Genomic DNA, 21,842 nt, shown 5'->3' with positions numbered 1-21,842 from the left:
AATAAACAATTTACTTACAATTTTATCACACAAATCTTCTTCAAATGTATAACTCTGATATTTGCTTTTAGATTTGTAGACAAGTCAGAGTATGATGAAAAGCAATGTAACACGAATGAGTTATCAAACACAATGTAATCGGAAATTGATCAGTTTATACAGGCAAAACAAAACATATACATACCTTACGCCTTGTTCCTTCGATTGCACAATTTAGTATATACTTTGAGATATGTTCTTATTTTAAACTAGTTTTATATATTCCTTTTCCAGACTACATATCATCAATAATCAACATGAAATCGACACTATCGAATTAGAGGGCGAGGAGTAAAGTGACGAAGTATTGTGTTCACAACAGCTTTCATTGTTTCAGGTTGATTACCTGGCAACAAAAACTCGGATTTATTAATCTATAACTGATACAATAAACGATCGACAAAACTGCCCATCCATAAACAAATCGAGGGAGTTTGGCTCCAAATGGTGTATGATTCACAGGGTCAACTATACCTCCATGATTTAGATTGAAACGATGACGAAAATTGGAAAATCTAAAGAGCTGAAAGATCGGTCGACTTCACCACAGGAACAAATCAAGGTGATATCGCTATACTAAATTAATAAGCCTTCTTTATCTACATTTTCAACAATCTGTACTTGATTTGGACTACTAAAAGCACTAACATGCATTGAGAGCTTGCGTATATGCGCTATATAAGAATGAACTATTATTATAAGACAAATACCGACAAATATCCAATAGCTGATTCAAGAACAGATACCACATGACGAGTAACCTTTTTACTAAGATACACAGTAAAAGCGGAACCAATAAATATCCCAACAGTTTCTTTAATATATCCAACTTTTGTCGTCTAAACAGAATTAAAAGTCAGCTATTAGAACTACTGTATCTTGTTTATAATACGAAATTCACTGCAGCCGGTCAACAATATACAATTAAATTAAGACATAGCGCTACAATTATAGGATTACGTTATGAACGTGAATATATCGGAGTAAAACCTAACAGGAACCCGTATATTGTAACTTCTCATTTTATTATACGCTTATAAAGTATTTAATTTTCAACATTTTTTCAAAACTTCATCAAAACCAATCTTCCAAATGCCAACACTTGTATGTTAAACTGTTAAATCATAGTGACTCAGTGACACTAACCACGTTTCTGAAAACGCGACGTATAGTGCTACACAAAACTTTAGCTTTATTAAATTTCCATTTATTGGTCTTATTTGCATGCATGCTAAGTTATTAAAACGTGTAATTTAATTGTAATCTTAATTAATTTAGTAGTATATTGAGGCTAAATATTATAGTGGAAATTATTATTAGTGGAAATTCGTGAAACACAAAATCCATTTCACATACATAATGTCTGTCATAAAATTAGTGTCATTTGTGGTGATCGCAGTCGATTTTGTAAATATTTATTAGTTTAGCATCATGTTTAAAAATCACTTGTTATTTATACAGGTGTATATAATATTACATTATTACAGCAACTGTTGTTGTTCTGTGTGATGAATGGAATGGAATTCTCTTAACACTGACATCTTCACATTGACCATGGTTCACTTCAACTGTAGTCAGAATAAACATCATCAAGTCCTGTGGTTAGAGATCAAGTCTAACCAACACTTATTGTTCATAAAATCATTTAGAGTTCTATTAGTAATTCAGCACTACAGTGTAATGTCATCATTCAATAACACCAAGTTTCTTCCGTAACTTTTTGTCCGTTTCTAATTTCTTTGATTCTGGTGCGTAAATTCCAGTATAGGGACCAGTACATTCAAACTGTTTATATTTAATATAATGTGGAACAACAAAGTGTTTTCTTATGATGTCAATATCCCTCTTGAAGTAAGGGTTGATATTGTGACATAACCGTGTTGAAGCTTCAATATCTAAAATAAAGTAACTGTAAAGAAAAGAATATAACCAAATTGTTAACATATAATATTTTTATTAAAAAATAAAGCATGATGATGAATCAAAATTTGCTGCTAATATTTATTTTTTGTCTGATATTTAAAAACTTGTTATTTTATTTTTTTCACCAAAAAAAACTCAATACTAGTAGAGTAGTAGTAGGTTAGGCCTAGTCATTACAAGCATAGACTAAAAGCAATCAAGGCTATATTTTTGTATAAACCAGTGAATTTCACTCTTCCCTGGATAGACAAATGCTTGTGTGTATTATTTACTAGATTAGTTACACAATATAGTCAATAATTTGGTACTTTTCCGGAATTGATTTCTTTATTGGGACAAGACTAGTACAGTATGTACATGAATTGAGGATAAAAACACAACTGAATTGGAATCATTATTATCAATGGGAATGCTGTGGCCCTCTCCAACTACCCATAAAATAAACCTAGAAATAGTGTTTAAAACCTTTTATAAGCAGTTTTTGAGGCCCAATTTCACTCAATTTTTTGATACATTACTTACTGTCCATAATAAAACTTTTGAGCATGGGCCATCATTGTATATGGTAGTTGTCGCTCTCCAAGACTTTCCATACCTCGTACAATGGCACCTTGATTAATCAATTCACTTACAACTCTTTTCATGGCCTCAACAAGTGTTGGCTGAAACCAAATTTAAACATACACTAAATCACTGCTTATTTGAGTGTTACCAACACTCTGTTTGGAGACGCTTTAGCTAAAATATTTTTTTTTGTAATCACTTGTTGCCTTTGTATACAATTGTAGCATAATAATATATTAATTATATATTTAGTTAGGCCTTTTATTTTAGGTATTTTCTGGTCTCCTAGGACCACATAAAGGTTAAATGTCTAGTCTACAGACAGAATTTCTGACACAATCATATAGCCTGGAACATCAATCAAGACAAGGATGTTGGTTGTAATAATTGTTTGTTATATTACTTTTAATAATATTACTGTAATTTTAATAAATAAAAAAAACAATGAATGAAAAAACGATGAAAAAAAGGGTAGGCCTAGCTAGTAGTACTGTTGTAGTAGGCGAGCTAGGTAGAGGGCCTAGCCCTACTAGGCCTACTAGCCAGCTAGTACTTAACTTAGATAGTAGGCCTAGCTAGTCCTAGCCTAGCTATAATTAAATTATCGTTTCCATATTATTAAGTCACTAACATGGAAGACATTTAAAAATCAAAGCTGACGAACCCTTTCTAAAGCTCGCATTATAAGAGACAGTTCATATCGAGGCATTTTAAAGTTTGTTTTTACGACTACTTCTTACACGCAAAAAGTCCATGTGTTGTGTTGAATTGGGTCATTCGTTATTCGTTGGTTGGTGGTGTCGCCGTGTTAGAATGCGTTGACTTCAGATGAAATACGTTTTGCGCGTTAACTTCAGATGAAATTTGTTTCGCGTGGGTTATTCAGTGAATTGATTATTCAGTGGATTTATTTAGTGAATACATAGAGCTATAAAATAATTTAATTTAATAATTTATATAAATAATTTTATTCAACTAGATGGTACGCTCGCTTCGCTCGCGTACCATCTAGTTCGTGTCCACAGATGGTTCTCGAATACAGTAATTTCAGCGTAAAAAAACTGGCAATTTCAAATGTACCATGAAGTAAAAATGTACGTACCGCAGGACTATAAATACATTGTCGTTTTCAGAAACGAATAAATAGACACGATGATTAATGTAGTCAACTAAAATTAGCACACTGGGAATTAGGCCTACTTCCGAAGGAGAAACTTGTCTTAAAATGAGTCCAAAAAACTAAAACTGTCCCTGTTGTAGTCGATTGAAATAGTAAAGTACATGCCGATACTCCACTACGACGTTTTTATTTTTTATAATTACTAATTAATACAATAAACAGTAACCACATTCACAGTAAGAAAATTCCGATTCAAATGGCGACCAAAAATGGTTATTACGTACAGTATTTACAATATTGTCAAAGTATTGCAATGCTATATCTCAGTTTTACGTTTATTCTCAAAGGGCCCACAAATTTACCTACTTGTGTTAAACCATGGAGAGCTCATAAATTTACCTACAAACTGGGAGTCTGAGAGATTGGAATGTTCCATTCATCGCAAATCAATACATTTGTATAAATGTATATTATTATTTTATTTAATTAATTATTATATTAATTTTTTAAAGAAAATCGGCCTGTCTTCAACATTATGATACTGTACTCGAGCTGTTCAATCGGTTTTCAGCTATTAAAAACAATTATAGTAGGAGGAGATAGGAAAATGCCAAGCATCCTCGTATTATTGTGTGCAGGTATTTTTTAAGTGGACATCCATTAGACAGTGTATAGGCTACTACGGTCGGAAAGCACCCCTTTTGGATCAAATCGTTCAAACTAAATTCGTTTTAATTGTCAATAACTAATTATCTAACTCAATTTAATTAGTAAACAGGGCCGGTTACATCTGGTGGTTTAAATCAGTACTGAGATTCTAACCAACTTTATATACCATCGAGAAAACATTCTAGAAATAACGCGCGATTTACCGAATTTTGCCCTTACGTAAATTTATATATAGAAATGAAGAGAAAATTTAAGAGTTAATTCATCAAGCACATTTTAATGAATCAGTGATAGTACTGCATATCAGCAGTCAGTAGGCCTAGGCCTATACATCTTTCATCCCTCCCCCCCCCCCCCCCCCCTAAATGGGGCAATTGACAAAAGAAGGAGACGAATTACATCAGCTTACAATAAAAGTACAAATTACAACATCAAATATAAAATATAAAACTCTTAATAATTATAAAAGCCCTAATATAATAATAACAAGTTAAAATTTAATAAAAAGTTAAAATTTAACAATAAAAAAATTGAAGAAAGACAATAAATCATAAAAAAAGCAAAGCCGAAGAAATCATTTAGGGAAGGCGAAGAATGAAAGCTACCGTAATAACATTTTGGCCTATCCTAGAAAATCTATGTCAGTGTGTCAGTGATTAATCACTATGTTTTTTCGCGTCGCGCCTTTAGGCAGTTATATATTCAAGAGGGCGGAACTATTAGGAAATGGTCTTCACGACGAAGTTTATAGGTTAATTACTAAAGCTGAAAGGAAGAAGGGGGAACTGGGCTGGGCATACGAAAAGACCTGTTCAAATTCAATAAACATATCGTTTGACGTTTGATTAGTGAGTGCGTTTGTTGGCGAATAGAAATTAGGAATGTTGTTTACTGGTTGGGGTAATGTGGGTCAATTCAGGATAACGCCCCAACCAGGGCCGGAATATATTAGTATAGTTGCCATAATACTAACACAAATTGATAATAAAATAATCATTCTTTAAATTATCAAATCGAATATCAATAACAAAAAGCATGAATGCAGAAAGAACAATAAACTGTTACGTCCAAAATTTGAGTGGCGTTTTTTGTAAGAAATATTTCTTGTTTATAATGATTTTCCAAATAAATTCAAATCAAATATAGTTTGACGGATAATCACAAATGTACACGCGTTTAAAACGCATTCTTTCATTTTATGGAAACATCAGTGCGCAGGCGTAACCAAATACTGCAAAAAAATGTTTTAAAATAAAATAAAATATTCTTTTTTTTATATCAAATTATACATTTTTAAGGTGTCATAAATTAAAAGAAAATATAAAACATTTATAATTAGCTTAAATAAAAGAATACAAAAACGCTACATTAATTAAAACTCAAAATATAAATACTATTGGTTTAGTGGCTCACTCGGACGTGAAAAACTAAAAACATGGCTTCACCGGCAAAATTTTCTGTTTTGGTAAAGTTGTAAAATACTGATTAATATAGGCCTACAATACAAGTATTTAGTAGTATCAATTATCAATATCTATAATAAATACATTTTTAACGTATGCAGATTAAAAAGTAACTTATTACTGCCGAGTAGTGATCTCCCCGGCCCTAGTCCTAGAGGCCTAGCTAGATAGGCTAGGCCTAGTAGGCCAGCTTAGCCTCTCTAGGCCTTAGAGGCTAGCTAGGCTAGGCCTACTAGGGGCCTAGCCTAGCTAGCCTGAATCTGAATATAGTAGCTACTGTAAAAACGCTGGTCCATCTCCACAATATAGCTAGCCGGTCCCGGATCACGGGCATTTTAGGTACCGGGCTTTTTTATAGGGTTATTCCATTCGAAAAAATAGGGGTGCATTGTGTATTAATCGTGGATTGTATTTAACTAACAGTTGACCCAGAACAGACTGGTGACGTTTTGAATGTTCCACTTTAGCTACGGGGGAGGTAAGTTAGTGTACAGTGTATTACACAACACACAATTAATTGATACTAACGACAATGTTATTTTTATTCTCTTCTACAGGTCATTTCACATTTCTTTTACCACAGTTGTTTTGATGTATGGTTAAAGTGAATTATTTATTTAAGTAAATTAATAATAGAACTTAAACTTAGCTTTGTAAAAAATCAAAAACAATAACAGTTAAAGTATTCAAAATTGTTTTATTCTCAAAATAATTAAGTAAATTTAAATAAGTAAACGTAAAATATAAATGTTTATTCTCAATCGTTTAACTAACTTTAACAATGTTTTTGTTCCTAAATTCTTCAAATAATTAGAAAAGTAAATTAGAAACTTTAACTTAAAATAAAAATTTTATTCTGAATCTTTTAACTATTAACAATGTTTTTATTTATTTTTATGCTTAAACTAAACTTAGGCCTGTGGATACATTTCAGCGATATGCGCTAATATAGTGTCAAATGCGGTCTCTAAATTCTTGCCGTGTTCCTCTCGCCACATAAATTCGTCCAGGTATTCGCCTAGCCATTCTCGTTTCACTCCTCTCATATTCTTGAATTTAGATTTCGCTTTACACCAGTATGATTCGATGTTTTGGGTGTGTGTCCCATCTACGGGGTTGACGAAGTGGCGGGAGTGGTTGACGGTGCGGTGACTCTCAATTGTTGGTATTTCCGCAACACGGCGATATGCAGCCCACTGGTCCGAATGAATGATGGTTCCAGGTAGAGTCTTTGCCTCGATGATTGGTAACAGTGTTGCAGCAGATCTGTCGGGTACAATTTCCATGTGTCCCTTTGCTGGCGTTGTGGTCGTGTCTACTAGTCCAAACACCCAGACTTCTTCGGCTGGTGCACGGCCTCTACCATTCTGAAAGATAAATAATAAAAACCCATATAAATACACATAGAAAAATTAAATTTAAAAAAGGGAAGCTGTTGGTTAAAATCATAGTTAAGGAGCTGGAGAAAAGATATGCCAAAGAGTAAGCATGTCACATAATAATTATGTCAAGTCAATGTTAAAATAAAAAGGAGACATAATAAAAATAAATGCAATAGTTACCTTACGAGAGTGGCTGTAGCAGCTCTCATCAATTTGGACAACAAATCCAGGTCCACCAAGAAGAGTCGGCGTGTCGATGAGTTTTCGAGAGCAGACATCTCGCAGGTACCGAAATTGCTGTATTACCTGTTTCGGCTTTAGTCCTGTGAGTACCGTAGTCTAAAAGAGAAGAGTATAATTTAATACATAAGAATTATTTTAGTAATATTACAGGGGTATAATCACGATTTTTTGTTATGAGCTGTACAAACTGCAGGATAAAACATTGTAATAAAGGACTGTCACAAAAATATTTATCATACCAAATTAATCACAAGAGTAGATCGTTTTTGGTAACATTGTAGTGGGCATGATTGAAATGGCAGGAGAGACAAGAGTGTAATTTAATACATAAGAATGAGTAGATGTTCGTTTTGGTAACATGACAATGGACATAAAATGGCAGGATAGACAAAATAATGAATGGAAGAAATGTTAGTAGCCTAATTCACCAAAAAAAAAACAGTACGTACTTGCTTTACTGGTATATCAAGTGACCAAAAATACACCAACTGTAGCCATTGATCCATAAGTAATTTCATCCCAGATAGAAAAGTTCCCTGTCGCAAAGAAACAGTGCGGCGGCATCTATGGCATCGCCAGGTCAAGCCATCAGAACCTATAAAAAAATTGTTTGAATTAGTAATTTTTTAATATAAATAGATCAACAACATATATTTAAAATATTACAATATACCGTATGACATGCTCGGTAGCAAGTAAAATAACAAACATTGATCCTTTTACTAACATTTAAAGTGCTACTTCTTAAACAACCTACTTATTAAATAGCAAAGTATCAAAATATCATCACAATTCCATAATTATAGCCGCATGGTAAAAAAGTGTGTAATATTGAAAAAACGAGAATAAACTTACGAGCACGAGTTGATATGTACATAGGTGTCACACAATGTACACAGTCTTTATCTCTCGGAAAGAGTCCTCTTCTCTGGAAAAATTCAAGGTAGTCATCTCGGCTATTGAAACGATGGTTTCCAATCGCTGGCAGCATGATAGTAAGTAATTTGTAGATTTCGATGTAAAGTTCGCAAGATAAATTAGGAAAATGGTGAATACTCTGAAAACTAACTCCATTTTATACTATTTTGCAGTCACCGACAAATGCTAAGTTCGTTTTCATACTCTTATTTTATCGGCGTGCGCAAACAACTTTGTAAATCGTACATTCTTTCGCGCAAAACAAAGCGTTTGATGCGGCGCGCTCAAAGTAACAACACCTATTGTTTCGTCCCACCAAAGGTGATATTTTTGCGGTGCCCACAAAAGCAACACATAAAACAATATAATTTTTAATAGATATCAGTTTCCATCTCAATTTTTATATGGATATAGAAAATACAATATTACATAGAATGTACAAGAAATTGTTTTCAAATGTACAGTTAGTTCAAAACACACATGTTATGTGTTGGAAAAATGTGTATAACAAACTAACGTAAAAACTTATAATTATAAGCAATCTAGTACTGTAGGCGTAAAGGTTTGTTTATTATTCGATTAATTTTTACTTGTGTTATGTTCATCTCTACATTTTTGTTAACCAGGAATATCTGGTCTCTTTAACCAGTTTATTGTCATCACTGATTGACCAGGATATCTGGTCAAGTGATACCAGGATTTATTGTCATAATTAATTAATACGTTTCTGGTCGAATTTGATCAGGTTGTTTTTAAAGTGCAGTCTAGGCCCAACAAATATTTGTCTCCTTGTCGGTTTTTTATAGTGATATAAACATCACCTAAGTTGATAAGCCATACAGTAGCATTATTATATTGTAACACAGGCAAAATGAGAATTCCGTAGTCCCATAATCTTACCTAAAATAAAGTTACATTTACTTGTTCTTGTTTTCTTCAAGTCGTCGTCATTGATGATTCCTTTGACAATGAGTGAGAGAGACCAGCAATATATGATTCAACATAATTATGTTTATTTATTACACTTGTATATTTATTTATTTTCATTTTACTTTTTAATAATATTGAATAATTACACAAGGTAACAAAAACCAATACGATTTATAGATTATTGTCGAGAAGGACTTCAGTGTAAATATAGATAAAAACGTGTAAAGAACTTCGGGGAACGGTGTAGTATATATATATTTTAATTATTTTTAGAAATTTGTACATAGAAGACTCTAAATCTTATAAAATTATAGGATCTATGTACACATTGCTAAAAAAAAGTATAGGGCGTTGATTCATGACTCATTGGCTAGATAATGGACAAAGCTTTCTATTTACGTCTCCATTGTTGTTACGCACCTATAGTATACGGCTTCCATTGTTTTCATTGGGACTGCCTGGCCAAGTCTCTAGCATCGTGTTACATAGGCCTAATATAACATAGTTAAAATTAAATATAAACAAAATAATATATGGATTACGTACTTGAAATAACATATTATTTATTGGTTCTTATATTTTTTCTAAGTCGCACACGCATTACATAGGCTTAATATAACAGTTAAAATTAGTAAACAAAATAATATATGGAGGTTGATACTTGAAATAACGTATTTATATTGCTTCTTATATTCTTTCTATAGTTTGATTCTACAATAGCCTCAAGTTACAACTCTGCAATGAAATATTAAATACATTGTAAATGTATACATAAAATGACTGTACAAAAACACAATATAATTAAAATGTTCAAATATATATTTGCACATAAAAAGTGTAGGCCTAAAAAAATACACTGTACACTAATTTATCTCCCCCGTAGCTAAAGTGGAACATTCGAAACGTCACCAGTCTGTTCTGGGTCAACTGTTAGTTAAATACAATCCACGATTTAATACACAATGCACCCCTATTTTTTCGAATGGAATAACCCTATAAAAAAGCCCGGTACCTAAAATGCCCGTGATCCCCGGTCCCTACTAGGCTAGGCCTAAATGTTTAGTTGTTCGGTGCTAAGGCACTTTCTTTCGCACCACACTCTCTCTCGAGAGTAAAAAACATTCACCTGCTGCGCGGCGATGATGGTGAGTGACCGTGAAGTCTTATGCTCAGTTTTAGGTGCGAAACTGCGGTAGCGCCTAGCCTAGGCCTAGAGTAGTAGTTGTTCTAGGCTTTTTATCCCTAACTAATATTAGCATGACTCACTTTTTATGGAACCTACACCACATGCCTGGTCTGTGTTTTTTTTTTGTCTTTTCTGTCTCATTTGCAATGAATCAGTATTCTTTTGGGCACGATCATTTGAAATGATGACCTGTCCTGGCTGGATGGTCACTACACTGACTGGTGGTGGAGTGGAGTCATATTCAGTGTCCTGAAGTTGATTTTCGCGTCAAAAATAAATACAAGACCGATTTTAAATGCAGATTGCAACCAATAATTAATTGTAAATGGACCATTGTTTCTTTACTTCTGGCAAGGCTAAACCATAAAGTAAACTACAATATAGAGCTATGATTGGGCACAGTGCATATCAGTTGCCCTTAATTTTGGCTGTCGATTATGGAACGGCCAAATTGATCTCCTCTCAACCAAATAGAGTTTTACTTTTCCATTTTCAATATGTTTAAACTAATTGGACCTAATCTAGAAATAATATTTAGCCTTCAGAAACTGTCATCACATCATTTCGCAAAGAAAGGAGAGTTGTTGTATGAGATGAATAGTATATGCATGGTGTGCTCACATCATCAAAACTAAGCATAGCGCATTGCATCATCTTGGTTGTTACATTTAGACAAACTTTATTTATTTTAATTGTAACACCACAACACATGATTAAATTGGTTTCATTGCTTTTTTTTCTGGATGTAGGCAAGAAAGCTGTCAACTTCAGCCATTCGACAGGGTCAATTGGTCAAGGTATGAAAAAATTCATTAACTTTTTTTGTTCACCCTTAAATGTAACCTGTATAAAGTGGATGTACCCACATAGTTATGTTATAAATTATTGTTTGCTTATATTTATTTAGACACCTGTGCAAGTGTATGGAGTTGGTGGACGGTATGCTACTGCCCTCTATTCAGCTGCTACAAAGGAAAAACAACTTGATCAAGTCAATAAAGAGCTTGTAGAGTTCCAAGTAAGTGGTCAAATTGTTAGCTTTTACTACCTGTACACTGCAATATTCAAATGCCAACTTTTGTCAAAATGTGAGGCGAATGTACACTAGTCATACTCCACTGAGCCTTGCCGCATCCATGGTAGAGAATACACATTGAGAGGATGACTGTAATGGGAAAATACAATAAACAACCCACACAAGAAAGAAGAGTAAAGTGTTGGCCTAGAGTGATCACCCTCTTCCCTCAGTAGTATTTGTGTTAAACAAACCCACACAAGGAAGAAGAGTAAAGTGTTGGCCTAGAGTGATCACCCTCTTCCCTCAGTAGTATTTGTGTTAAACAAACCCACACAAGAAAGAAGAGTAAAGTGTTGGCCTAGAGTGATCACCCTCTTCCCTCAGTAGTATTTGTGTTGCTGATTTACAACAAACCCACACAAGAAAGAAGAGTAAAGTGTTGGCCTAGAGTGATCACCCTCTTCCCTGAGTAGTATTTGTGTTGCTGATTTACAACAAACCCACACAAGGAAGAAGAGTAAAGTGTTGGCCTAGAGTGATCACCCTCTTCCCTCAGTAGTATTTGTGTTACTGATTTACAACAAACCCACACAAGGAAAAAGAGTAAAGTGTTGGCCTAGAGTGATCACCCTCTTCCCTCAGTAGTATTTGTGTTGCTGATTTACAACAAACCCACACAAGAAAGAAGAGTAAAGTGTTGCCTAGAGTGATCACCCTCTTCCCTCAGTAGTATTTGTGTTGCTGATTTACAACAAACCCACACAAGGAAGAAGAGTAAAGTGTTGGCCTAGAGTGATCACCCTCTTCCCTCAGTAGTATTTGTGTTATAGATAGATAGAAATCTTTCTTTATTCTGGATATTCATTCAATATTTGTACATTGTTCTTCCTTGAAGTCCAGTTAACACTTACAAATTACAAATATAAACAATAAAAATGGAAAATTATGAAAACGTTTTTAAAGACTACAATATCACAAGAAGCAAGAGAAAAATACAGTTAGATCAAATTTTTAAACGATTGCAAAGTTAATGAATTTATAGAGCTGCGAATATCTGGTGAAAGATTATTCCAGAGTTTGACTGAGCGGTATTGAAATGTTCTTTTACCAGAATCATTATGCCATTTTGGTAAGACTAAAGTGTTTTTCGATTTGCTTCTTGTATTTAAATTGTGATAATTATCAATAAAATCATAAAAATCAATTAGGTAATCGGGAACAGTACCTGTTAAACATTTAAAGGTCATTATAAGAATATTATGGTCCCATCGTTGATTTATATGTTTCCAATTGAGTGATGTCATGAGATCATCAACAGGTGTTCTAATATCAGCATATAGGATAATTCTGGCAAGTCTATTTAACAATATTTGGAGTGAGTTAAGGTGCGCTGATGAACAGTTGGACCAAACGGGACTACAATAATCAAAAAATGGTAAAACTAAGGCATTTGCTAAGAGCTTAAGAGAAAAATTTGGAATGAAACTTCTTAATCTACGTATAACACCAATACGTTGGGAAATCTTTGAACAAAAATTCTCAATATGTTTTCCCCACGTAAAAAATGTATCAAACGTGATTCCTAAATACTTAAAACTATCGACCCTATCTACAATGTTATCATTAATTAAACAAGAAATATTACAAAAGTTTGGAAAATTATGTTTGGAACTAAATAGCATGAATTTGGTTTTCTTAACGTTAATTGTTAGTTTGTTTGTTTTAAACCATTTTGATATATTAGCAACATATTTATCAATAATAGATTGTAATTCGATAGGATCAGAGGCAGAACAAAGGACATTAGTGTCATCAGCAAACATTGCACATTTTGAATTAGTAGTTATAATTTCTGGTAAGGAATTTACATAAATAATAAATAGAAGTGGCCCAAGGATGGATCCTTGAGGCACACCAATAGTAACATCTTTAGGTTCAGATAATTTTGAGTTAATTTTAACAATCTGTGACCTTCCAGAAAGGTATGTTGAGAACCAGTTCAGTGTAGTACCTCTGATTCCATATTGTTCAAGTTTAATTAATAGAAGTTTATGGTCAACTGTGTCGAAAGCCTTTTTTAAATCAAGAAAAATGGCAGCAGTGACTTTGCCATTGTTAAGATTATTAAGCACGTATTCAGAAACATCAATAAGTGCAGTATTAGTAGAGTGAAAATTTCTAAATCCTGATTGGCATTGAGTTATAATATTGTTATATGTTAGATATTCATAAAGTTGATCGTAAACAAATCGTTCAATGATTTTTGATAAAATAGGTAGGACAGAAATTGGTCTATAGTTTTCTGTATTAGATCTGTCCCCATCTTTAAAAATTGGGGTAACTTTAGCAACTTTCCAGGCTGATGGAAATGTCGCTGTGGTTAATGATAAATTTATAATGTGAGTAAGTGAGTGGCAGATAATAGGAGAGGCAAGTTTAAGTAACTTTAAATCAAGATTATCAATACCAGAAGCTTTGTTGTTTTGAAAAGCGTTTATATGATCAAAAACTACTTCTGGTGCAATCAAATCAAAAGAAAATTTACCGTTAAAAGAAGTGTCATTAGTATTGTTAGAATCACTGACAATTTTACATGCTAAAGACTCTCCAATAGAAGAGAAATAACAGTTAAATTTGTTAGCTATTTTAATGTCATCAGAGACAACTTCATTCTCAGTTATAAGAGCGTTAATTGATTGTTTTTTATCATCATGTATAATACTTTTAATAGTTTTCCAAATCATTTTGGGGTTTTTAACATTTTCATTAATTGCAGTAGAACAACATTTCTTTTTAAGGTGACGATTCATGTTGTTAGCTTTATTTCTGAATTGTTTAGCTTTTGCCCAATCAGCAGGGTCATTTGTTTTATGAGCTTTAGAAAAGAAGTAGTCTCGGTCTTTACTTAATCTAAGATATTCTGGAGTGATCCATTCAGGCATAGAGTTCTTAATACGCTTAATTTTGAATGGAGCATGGATATCACACGCTTCTTTAAAGAGGTTTGTCCAAATTTTTAAAGCTTCATCTGTATTAGTTGATTGAAACACTAAGTTCCAATTTAAATTTCTTATTGTTTCAGTAAATTTATGTTCATTGAATTTCCTAAAAGATCTAATATTTATAGTTTTTGGTTCAGATTTCATTTTTTGGTTTTTCCGAACAATATAAATGAGTGAATGGTCACTTATTCCAATACTCCTAGTACCATAATTTGTATACTTATTTGGATTTGATACAAAAATTAAATCCAAAATTGTTTGAGTTGAGTCAGTGATTCGTGTTGGTTGATCTATTAGTTGTGATAGACCACTATGGTTAGAAAGTTTGTTAATTTTTGACTGGTTACATTTTTTCTTGATATCAAGGTTTAAATCACCCATAATTATCGTATCATTATATGAGGATGAATAAGATTGTAATAAATTATCAAGGTTTTCAAGGTACTCAGCCTTAGCACTGGGGGGCCTATAAACAGTCCCAATAATAAATGGTTTATTATGAGGTAAGTGAAATTCAATCCAAAGGCTTTCCACATTGTTGGCTTCAAACAAAGAAATTTGTTTATGTGCTATCTTATCATTAACATAACAAAGGATACCACCACCCTCCTTATGCTTTCTGTCATCTCTACAAATAGTAAACCCATTAATATAAAGTTCATTATTTGAAATATCCTTATTTAACCAGGTCTCTGTAAGACAGAGAATATCAATGTTATGTTCATGTAATAGAACAGAAATTTGGTCTACTTTATTACGTAGACTTTGAACGTTAAGATGGGTGATCTTTAAACCTTTACTTAAGAAAAAGTCAAATTTAATTGATTCATTAAAAAATGGTAAATTAGTAGTAGCATTTTTAAAAAAGCATTTGTCACACCACCATGTGGGGTTATGTTTATCACCATTGTAGTTGACACAATTATGATGAAATTCTAAAGTACAAGAGTCACATGTTATATATTGTTCGTTACTTCTTATATGTTTAAAACAGTGTCCACATTTTCCAATTTTTATCTTGTCTGTCCTTAAGTTATCTTGTATAAACACTCTCTTAAAAAATTTATGTAGTTCATTGCTAGACGCTTAATTCCGTGTCCATTCAAATGAAGTCCATCTCTAGCTAGATGTTTGTCGATGATATTACTGTTATCGATAAAGCTTATGTGATACTGTTGGCATAGATACTGCAACATGCAGTTTACTTCATGTATCCATTGCTGGTTTTCATTGGAGTTCCTGATGGTCTTAGGTTGAACATGAGTGAGTGATGAGATAGCTATGGTTATTGAATTGTTCAGTGTGTAGATGAGTGAACAAAGATTATCAATTAGATGCACACAATCATACGCAGAGCAGGAATTCCTGTTGTTGATACCAATATGTAAAATTACACAGGTTGGTTGAATTTCTGAAATCATGTCGGGTACCAATTTGAGCCATGTTTCGACATTGCTGCCAGGAATACAGGCATTTACAACCTCCATGCGACGAGACATCCGCTTCCCATCTAAATGCTTAGGGATAGAGTCTCCAATAATTAAAATTTTACCTTTCTGAAGTCTTCTGTGATGTGGTTTAGATGATTGCTTATGAGAATGCTGTTCTGTCTTTGTAGGTGTCCTGTCAAATGGATGAGAAGCATAGTCAGATTCATCATAGACTGTTGTTGTTCCATTTGTTTCTTCTGACTTATTACTACAATCAGCTGTTCCATTTTGTTTCATCCAAAGAAGTGGATCAAATTGGTTCTGTGTAGCTATCATTGGAATGTGGATCGATTGTTCAATTATTTCTTTGTTTGATTTCTGTTCTTCATCTTTTTGCTTATGGTCAATTTTGTCTTGGTTGATTTGCTGTGCATCATTCTCTTCACTTCGGATGCATTCCTGTTTTCTATCAATCAGTTGATTTAATAAGACTACATTATGTTCACTGACTTCTTTGAAGGCTGCTGATAATTGGGCAAAATTATTCCTTAATTCAACAAGTTCATTTAGAAGTTCCGCCGACGATTTGGTTTCATTTTCTGTCTGGGTATGTTGCTCAGTACTGTCAGTATACCATGGAGAAACATCTTGCTCTAAGAAATAGGTGGATGACATAATTTCACTGTCAGTAAATCCATAGAAACTGGAGATGTCATCAATGTTGGAATTAAAAATGTCCAGTGCTAATAATGTAATATCCATATCCATTGATGATACAAAGAACTTGTTTCTGTCCAATCTGATATTGCTAGATGAAAGTGAAAAAAAAGCCCACTGCAGTTTCCTGTTTAAGGTTGTCACACTTAAAACAAAGGGCTTAGCTTTTTAGGCCAGAGGTCTCTGACATAAACAGTTCTTGATAACAAACAAGAATGGCTTTGTTTCCACGATGGCTTTTGTGAAAAGCTGCTTGGTTGGCCTAGGAAAAGTTCAGAATAAAGTGTATAATTCTGGAAAACTGTGCCCAAAATCAGTAAAAATCCTATGTTCCAATGACTTACTGTACCACAGAGAAATCCTTTTGAGTGGTTTAAAGTTGATATACTGAATAATACTTGTTGAAATCAAACTTGTTAAAATCAAACTTAAATGAGCACTCACTCACTCAGCCTCATCATGTGTTACTGATTTACAACAAACCCACACAAGGAAGAAGAGTAAAGTGTTTGCCTAGAGTGATCACCCTCTTCCCTCAGTAGTATTTGTGTTGCTGATTTACATCAAACCCACACAAGGAAGAAGAGTAAAGTGTTGGCCTAGAGTGATCACCCTCTTCCCTCAGTAGTATTTGTGTTACTGATTTACAACAAACCCACACAAGGAAAAAGAGTAAAGTGTTGGCCTAGAGTGATCACCCTCTTCCCTCAGTAGTATTTGTGTTACTGATTTACAACAAACCCACACAAGGAAAAAGAGTAAAGTGTTGGCCTAGAGTGATCACCCTCTTCCCTCAGTAGTATTTGTGTTGCTGATTTTGATATTTATGCACTACATTATATATATTTCATTGTTTAATAGAATTTATTGAAGAAGGATGTAAAATTGGCAGATTTTGTTGGTAATCCAGTCATAAGGAAGCAAGATAAATCAGGTATGTCAAATTGTGATTAGGTTACTGGAGTTTTTCCTTTCTGAACAGATGTTTTTAATTTGATTAGAAGATTGTGGGTCACATGATATTCACTAAATACTCTATTGAACTCTTACCTCACAGTGCAATATCCTCGCCTCATTAAAATATAACCTTTCATCTTTCACCTTGTGAAATTAATTGTACCATTGCACTCGTAAACATTCATTTTTTGTATAATAATCCACTTCTCATACAAACTATTTGTAGTTTATTATCTAAACTCCATATTTCTAAATATGTAATTAAGTTATTCCTTTGTTAGTTCTATTTTGTGTTACCAAATTTTTCCCATATGTATTAGTAATTTGAATAAAATGTTAAAACATTTTTCAGGAGTCTTAGGGAAATGGATGAAGGAGAAAAAGTATTCAAAGGTTACAGAAAACTTTGTTACGATGTTGACTGAAAACAATAGAGTAAAACAGCTGAATGATATCTTCAGTTCCTGGAACCAGATCATGGGAGCACACAAGGGAGAAGTTGTCTCTACAATAACAACAGCTACTGTAAGAAGATTCAGTATAGTATAAAAACAATACACTCACTAAATAAGACTGATGGAAACTATCTCAAATATATATAGTATAACCTCTCCTTTGGGACATGCCTACTGTAAAACAAAATGAGGAAAAAATATGTTTCGACAATCCTATTCAGGGAACACCTGTATTAAGAGGACAATTGGGGTTTACTGTGCAGGCTTGAAATTCACCCTAGCAAACAATGTTCTAGTAGATTTTTAATAATTACTAGTTGAAAATTTTAAAGGTAGCTAATGTTTGCTGGTTGTAATTTTTTACAGAACAAACCTTTCTTTTTAGTTGAGCAAATGTACACTATGTTATGCTTATTTATGGTATTTATTAACATTGCTTGCTACAGCAGTTGTGTTGTTTATTTTGCTAGTTTATATTTTGTAGAACTAGCAAGGATTTGCTTGTGGATAAAAAAACTAAATTTCTAGCCATGTTAGACCTGATATAGAACCTTTTCCTGTGACTGACTCTTTTATATTTAAAAGTGCTATAAAAATACACTCTCAATTTTAGTTTTATTAAAATCATAACATTGTATGTTTAACATACTAGGAGACTTGGATATACCCACTCTTGGTTGATTTTGTAGTAATTTAATTTTATATTCCGAGGTTCTAGATTTTTGTTTAATTCTGCCTCTGCTATAATTTTCTGCTTCTCCTATAATTTTCTTATGGCCTACAGATTAGTTATTACCATTCATTACAAGATGTATACCAAGGAATAGTAGAAACAACTATGATAGAATATTACCTGTATACATTGGATTGTATAAGAATACAGTAGTTGTTTATTGGAAAGAGTATTCTCTCATACTGATAATGTATTGCTATTTCAGGCCCTTGATGCAGCTGCCAAAAAGTCTCTAGAAACATCATTGGCTGGCTTTATAAAGAAAGGTGAAACACTCAACCTGACCTTAAAGGTAAAAACTTTATTTTTTTCCTTATAGTTAGTTTAAAATAATAAAATTCCAAAGAAACAATAGATAAATGAAAGATAAAACAACTTATCTATTTTATACAATTTTGTTGCTATAGACATTTTAACCTTTCGTGTAACAATTCATGGATTAGTATACAAATAATGAATGTTTATGAGTTGGATGGTGAGAATATTCATGAGTTGAAAAATTGACTGCTCTGTTTTTAAGAAAGCAGAGCAGAGTTGAAAATAGAGCAGTCAATTTTTCAAGTCATGAAATTCAATGAATACAAAACATTCATTATTTATTTTATAACACACCTACTTTTATTAAATTTATCCATCGTAAAGTTAGAAATGCTAGGCCATTCAAAGCGGCAGTGCTCCTTTTAATCATGAAGTAGAACAGTTATAGAGAGTGCGCATAAAGAGTTGCCGAACAATGTCACGTGGCAAAAATACTCAAAATTAAAGTGTTAATTATCACCATTAGATATCACTTTGCTTTAGATAGGGTTAACTGCAAATGACATGTGATGCGTAATTAATCAATTAAATTGCAAGAATACAATCAGCTGTGTTAAAATAATAGAATTAGAAGGTCATGGAAGTCATGAAAATGAACTCTTTGAGATAGCATATGAACCCTTTGATGTGAAATGAAAGAGAATGGGTAGTAAGTTTACATTTGTCCAATGCCACTAAGTTACTCTCATTAAATACCACAGTCTAAATATATAATGTTTTTTTTTTGTCAACAGGTGGATCCATCTATTATTAGCGGTATGATTGTAGAGGTTGGTGACAAGTATATTGATATGTCTACAGCTACTAAAGTGAAAACCATGACAAATCTATTAAAAGAAAATGTTTAAGAAAATCTAGTTATTCTATAGGTAGAATGTATTACTGTATCTCAATACGAGATTGCATGATAACAACACTGAATATCCTTACTACAGAAAAATGGTTTTAGAAGGTTTAGTAATTCAAATATTTCAAACCATAATTTACCCATAAACTGAGCATATACCTTTGCTGTGGATGACACTAGACAATTAATAATATGATTGGGTGAAATTGTTGATGTATGTTAAAATTAAAATTTATTAACTTTAATTTATCTGTGTATTTGTATTCATTTAAGTACTTGTAGTGTTCAGTACTATTTAAATTCATGTAAGCTGATGTGTAGCAATGCATACAGAACATGTTCACACAATCTCCTGGTAGAAGATGATTGTAATGATGTATGCGTCCATTAGATGATAAATCTATCAAGCAGTACACCTAACCCTGGAGTTAAATGACAGCTCGGAGGTAATAATGGTATAAATTGGTGTATTCATTTGGAAGCAGTTTTGGTCAACATGAAATCAGTTTATTTATTAGAATGTTGAACATAATCATTGAATGCTTGTTATCATTGAGCATTAACTTCCGAACATTACAAATAATTAAATACTCAATACAAAACCCCAATCGAATACGCTAAATGACTACTGGTGTAGTAACGCAGTTGAATGGATGTGGTGTTAACACTCCAGCATGTCAAATCAATTCATGGCAGCCAACGACAGGGGCTGAGATGGACCAGTACACCGGGGTAACTCCCCTCTCTTCCGAAAGATGCACTGTACACGAACCAGATGTTTAAGTCCTTATCCGACCTATAGCCAAGAAGACTTGGGGTCTGTTTCTGCTGCATACCGCCGAATAAACAGTTGATTTCAAAATAGACTTAAAATATAATTTTTATATCGACTGCATTTCTGCTAATTTTTTCTCCTAAATAACCTTTTACATCAGTGTGTGATCATCGACGGAAATTTACTACCCAGAATGCAATGGCCACAGGCGGTCAATTCAAAAGTTACTGCAGTGTAGTTGACACAAGGTCAGCGGATGTCAATCAAATAACTGTTATTTTGCGTTTCAACTAAAGTTGTCCTGTTTCTGCTGGGTTTAGTTTATTCACACGGTTATTAGCCATATTTTTTGCAGCAGAAACAGGACCTTGTTCTACCAGCAGGAGAGCTGGAACATGTCCCGATATGGCTACAATGGTTTGTATTAATATATCAGATGATACAATTAAAATAACAAGACTTTATATGCTATAAATCATTTACATTTTTAATATTCAAAATTATTCCGTTTTTACATTTTAGATCAATTAAGTGATTAACGCCGCAATACAACTAATGCTCCTGAATCTAAATGTGAGGTTGTGTTTTTAAATTCTAAAACATTCACTGGCTTTTGTCTTCTTTATAGAGGCAAGATTCACTTAAGTAACTTTGTCATATGTGGTATAGCACTGTGACATGCGCATATTTATTAAGGTAAATGTTCACATGAATTACAAATGAAATTAGCCCATAATACTGTTAAAAATCATTAAATGAATGTAATTGCCAAAAGGTCCTCTGATCGACTTCTAATGTAAAAATAGCATACATAATTGAGGCTTGCAATCATGGAAACATGCCATTTTTCTGCTTGGAGTAGGCCTTCTGTACTATGTAGTATACATTTGTACTTATATTATCCGGTAAGCCAAGTGTTCATATGGATGTGATGTTAAGCTATAATATACACTATCAAAAAGTATGCCCAAATATGGTAGTGATATGATGTCATCTTGTCCATATATGGGCACATCACATTTTTTATTCACATAAAGTTTATTAGTGTAGACAGAGCTTTACACCATTTAGCATAGCACTTGATTTAGTCTCCATGTAATAGCACATATATGCAAAGCTGAATACAATTAAGGCTCCTAAAATTAAACCAAAC

At 33.1% G+C, this 21,842-nt stretch overlaps 2 protein-coding genes across 2 annotated transcripts; one reads left to right on the top strand and one right to left on the bottom strand.

The window, feature by feature from the left end:
* Positions 1–839: 839 nt before the first annotated feature.
* Positions 840–3,725, bottom strand: LOC144848042 (small ribosomal subunit protein bS6m-like). The gene is made up of 4 exons (XM_078704711.1): positions 3,720–3,725; positions 3,191–3,258; positions 2,485–2,624; positions 840–1,948 (listed from the first exon to the last, which is right to left on the bottom strand). The coding sequence occupies exons 2-4, from the start codon at positions 3,233–3,235 to the stop codon at positions 1,726–1,728; spliced, it is 408 nt and encodes a 135-aa protein (XP_078560837.1). The 5' UTR covers positions 3,236–3,258; positions 3,720–3,725; the 3' UTR covers positions 840–1,725.
* Positions 3,726–5,718: 1,993 nt separating this feature from the next.
* On the top strand, positions 5,719–20,159 carry LOC144848163 (ATP synthase subunit O, mitochondrial-like). Its single transcript, XM_078704860.1, has 7 exons — positions 5,719–5,780; positions 11,187–11,234; positions 11,345–11,455; positions 17,466–17,538; positions 17,914–18,086; positions 18,955–19,041; positions 19,802–20,159. Exons 1-7 carry the CDS (start codon positions 5,751–5,753, stop codon positions 19,913–19,915), a joined length of 636 nt encoding a protein of 211 aa, XP_078560986.1. The 5' UTR covers positions 5,719–5,750; the 3' UTR covers positions 19,916–20,159.
* The last annotated feature ends 1,683 nt before the right edge of the window (positions 20,160–21,842 follow it).

The sequence above is a fragment of the Antedon bifida genome, chromosome 7 (assembly GCF_963402885.1).
Source record: "Antedon bifida chromosome 7, ecAntBifi1.1, whole genome shotgun sequence".
Lineage (NCBI taxonomy): Eukaryota > Metazoa > Echinodermata > Crinoidea > Comatulida > Antedonidae > Antedon > Antedon bifida.
This window is presented reverse-complemented; position numbering and strand designations above follow the sequence as displayed.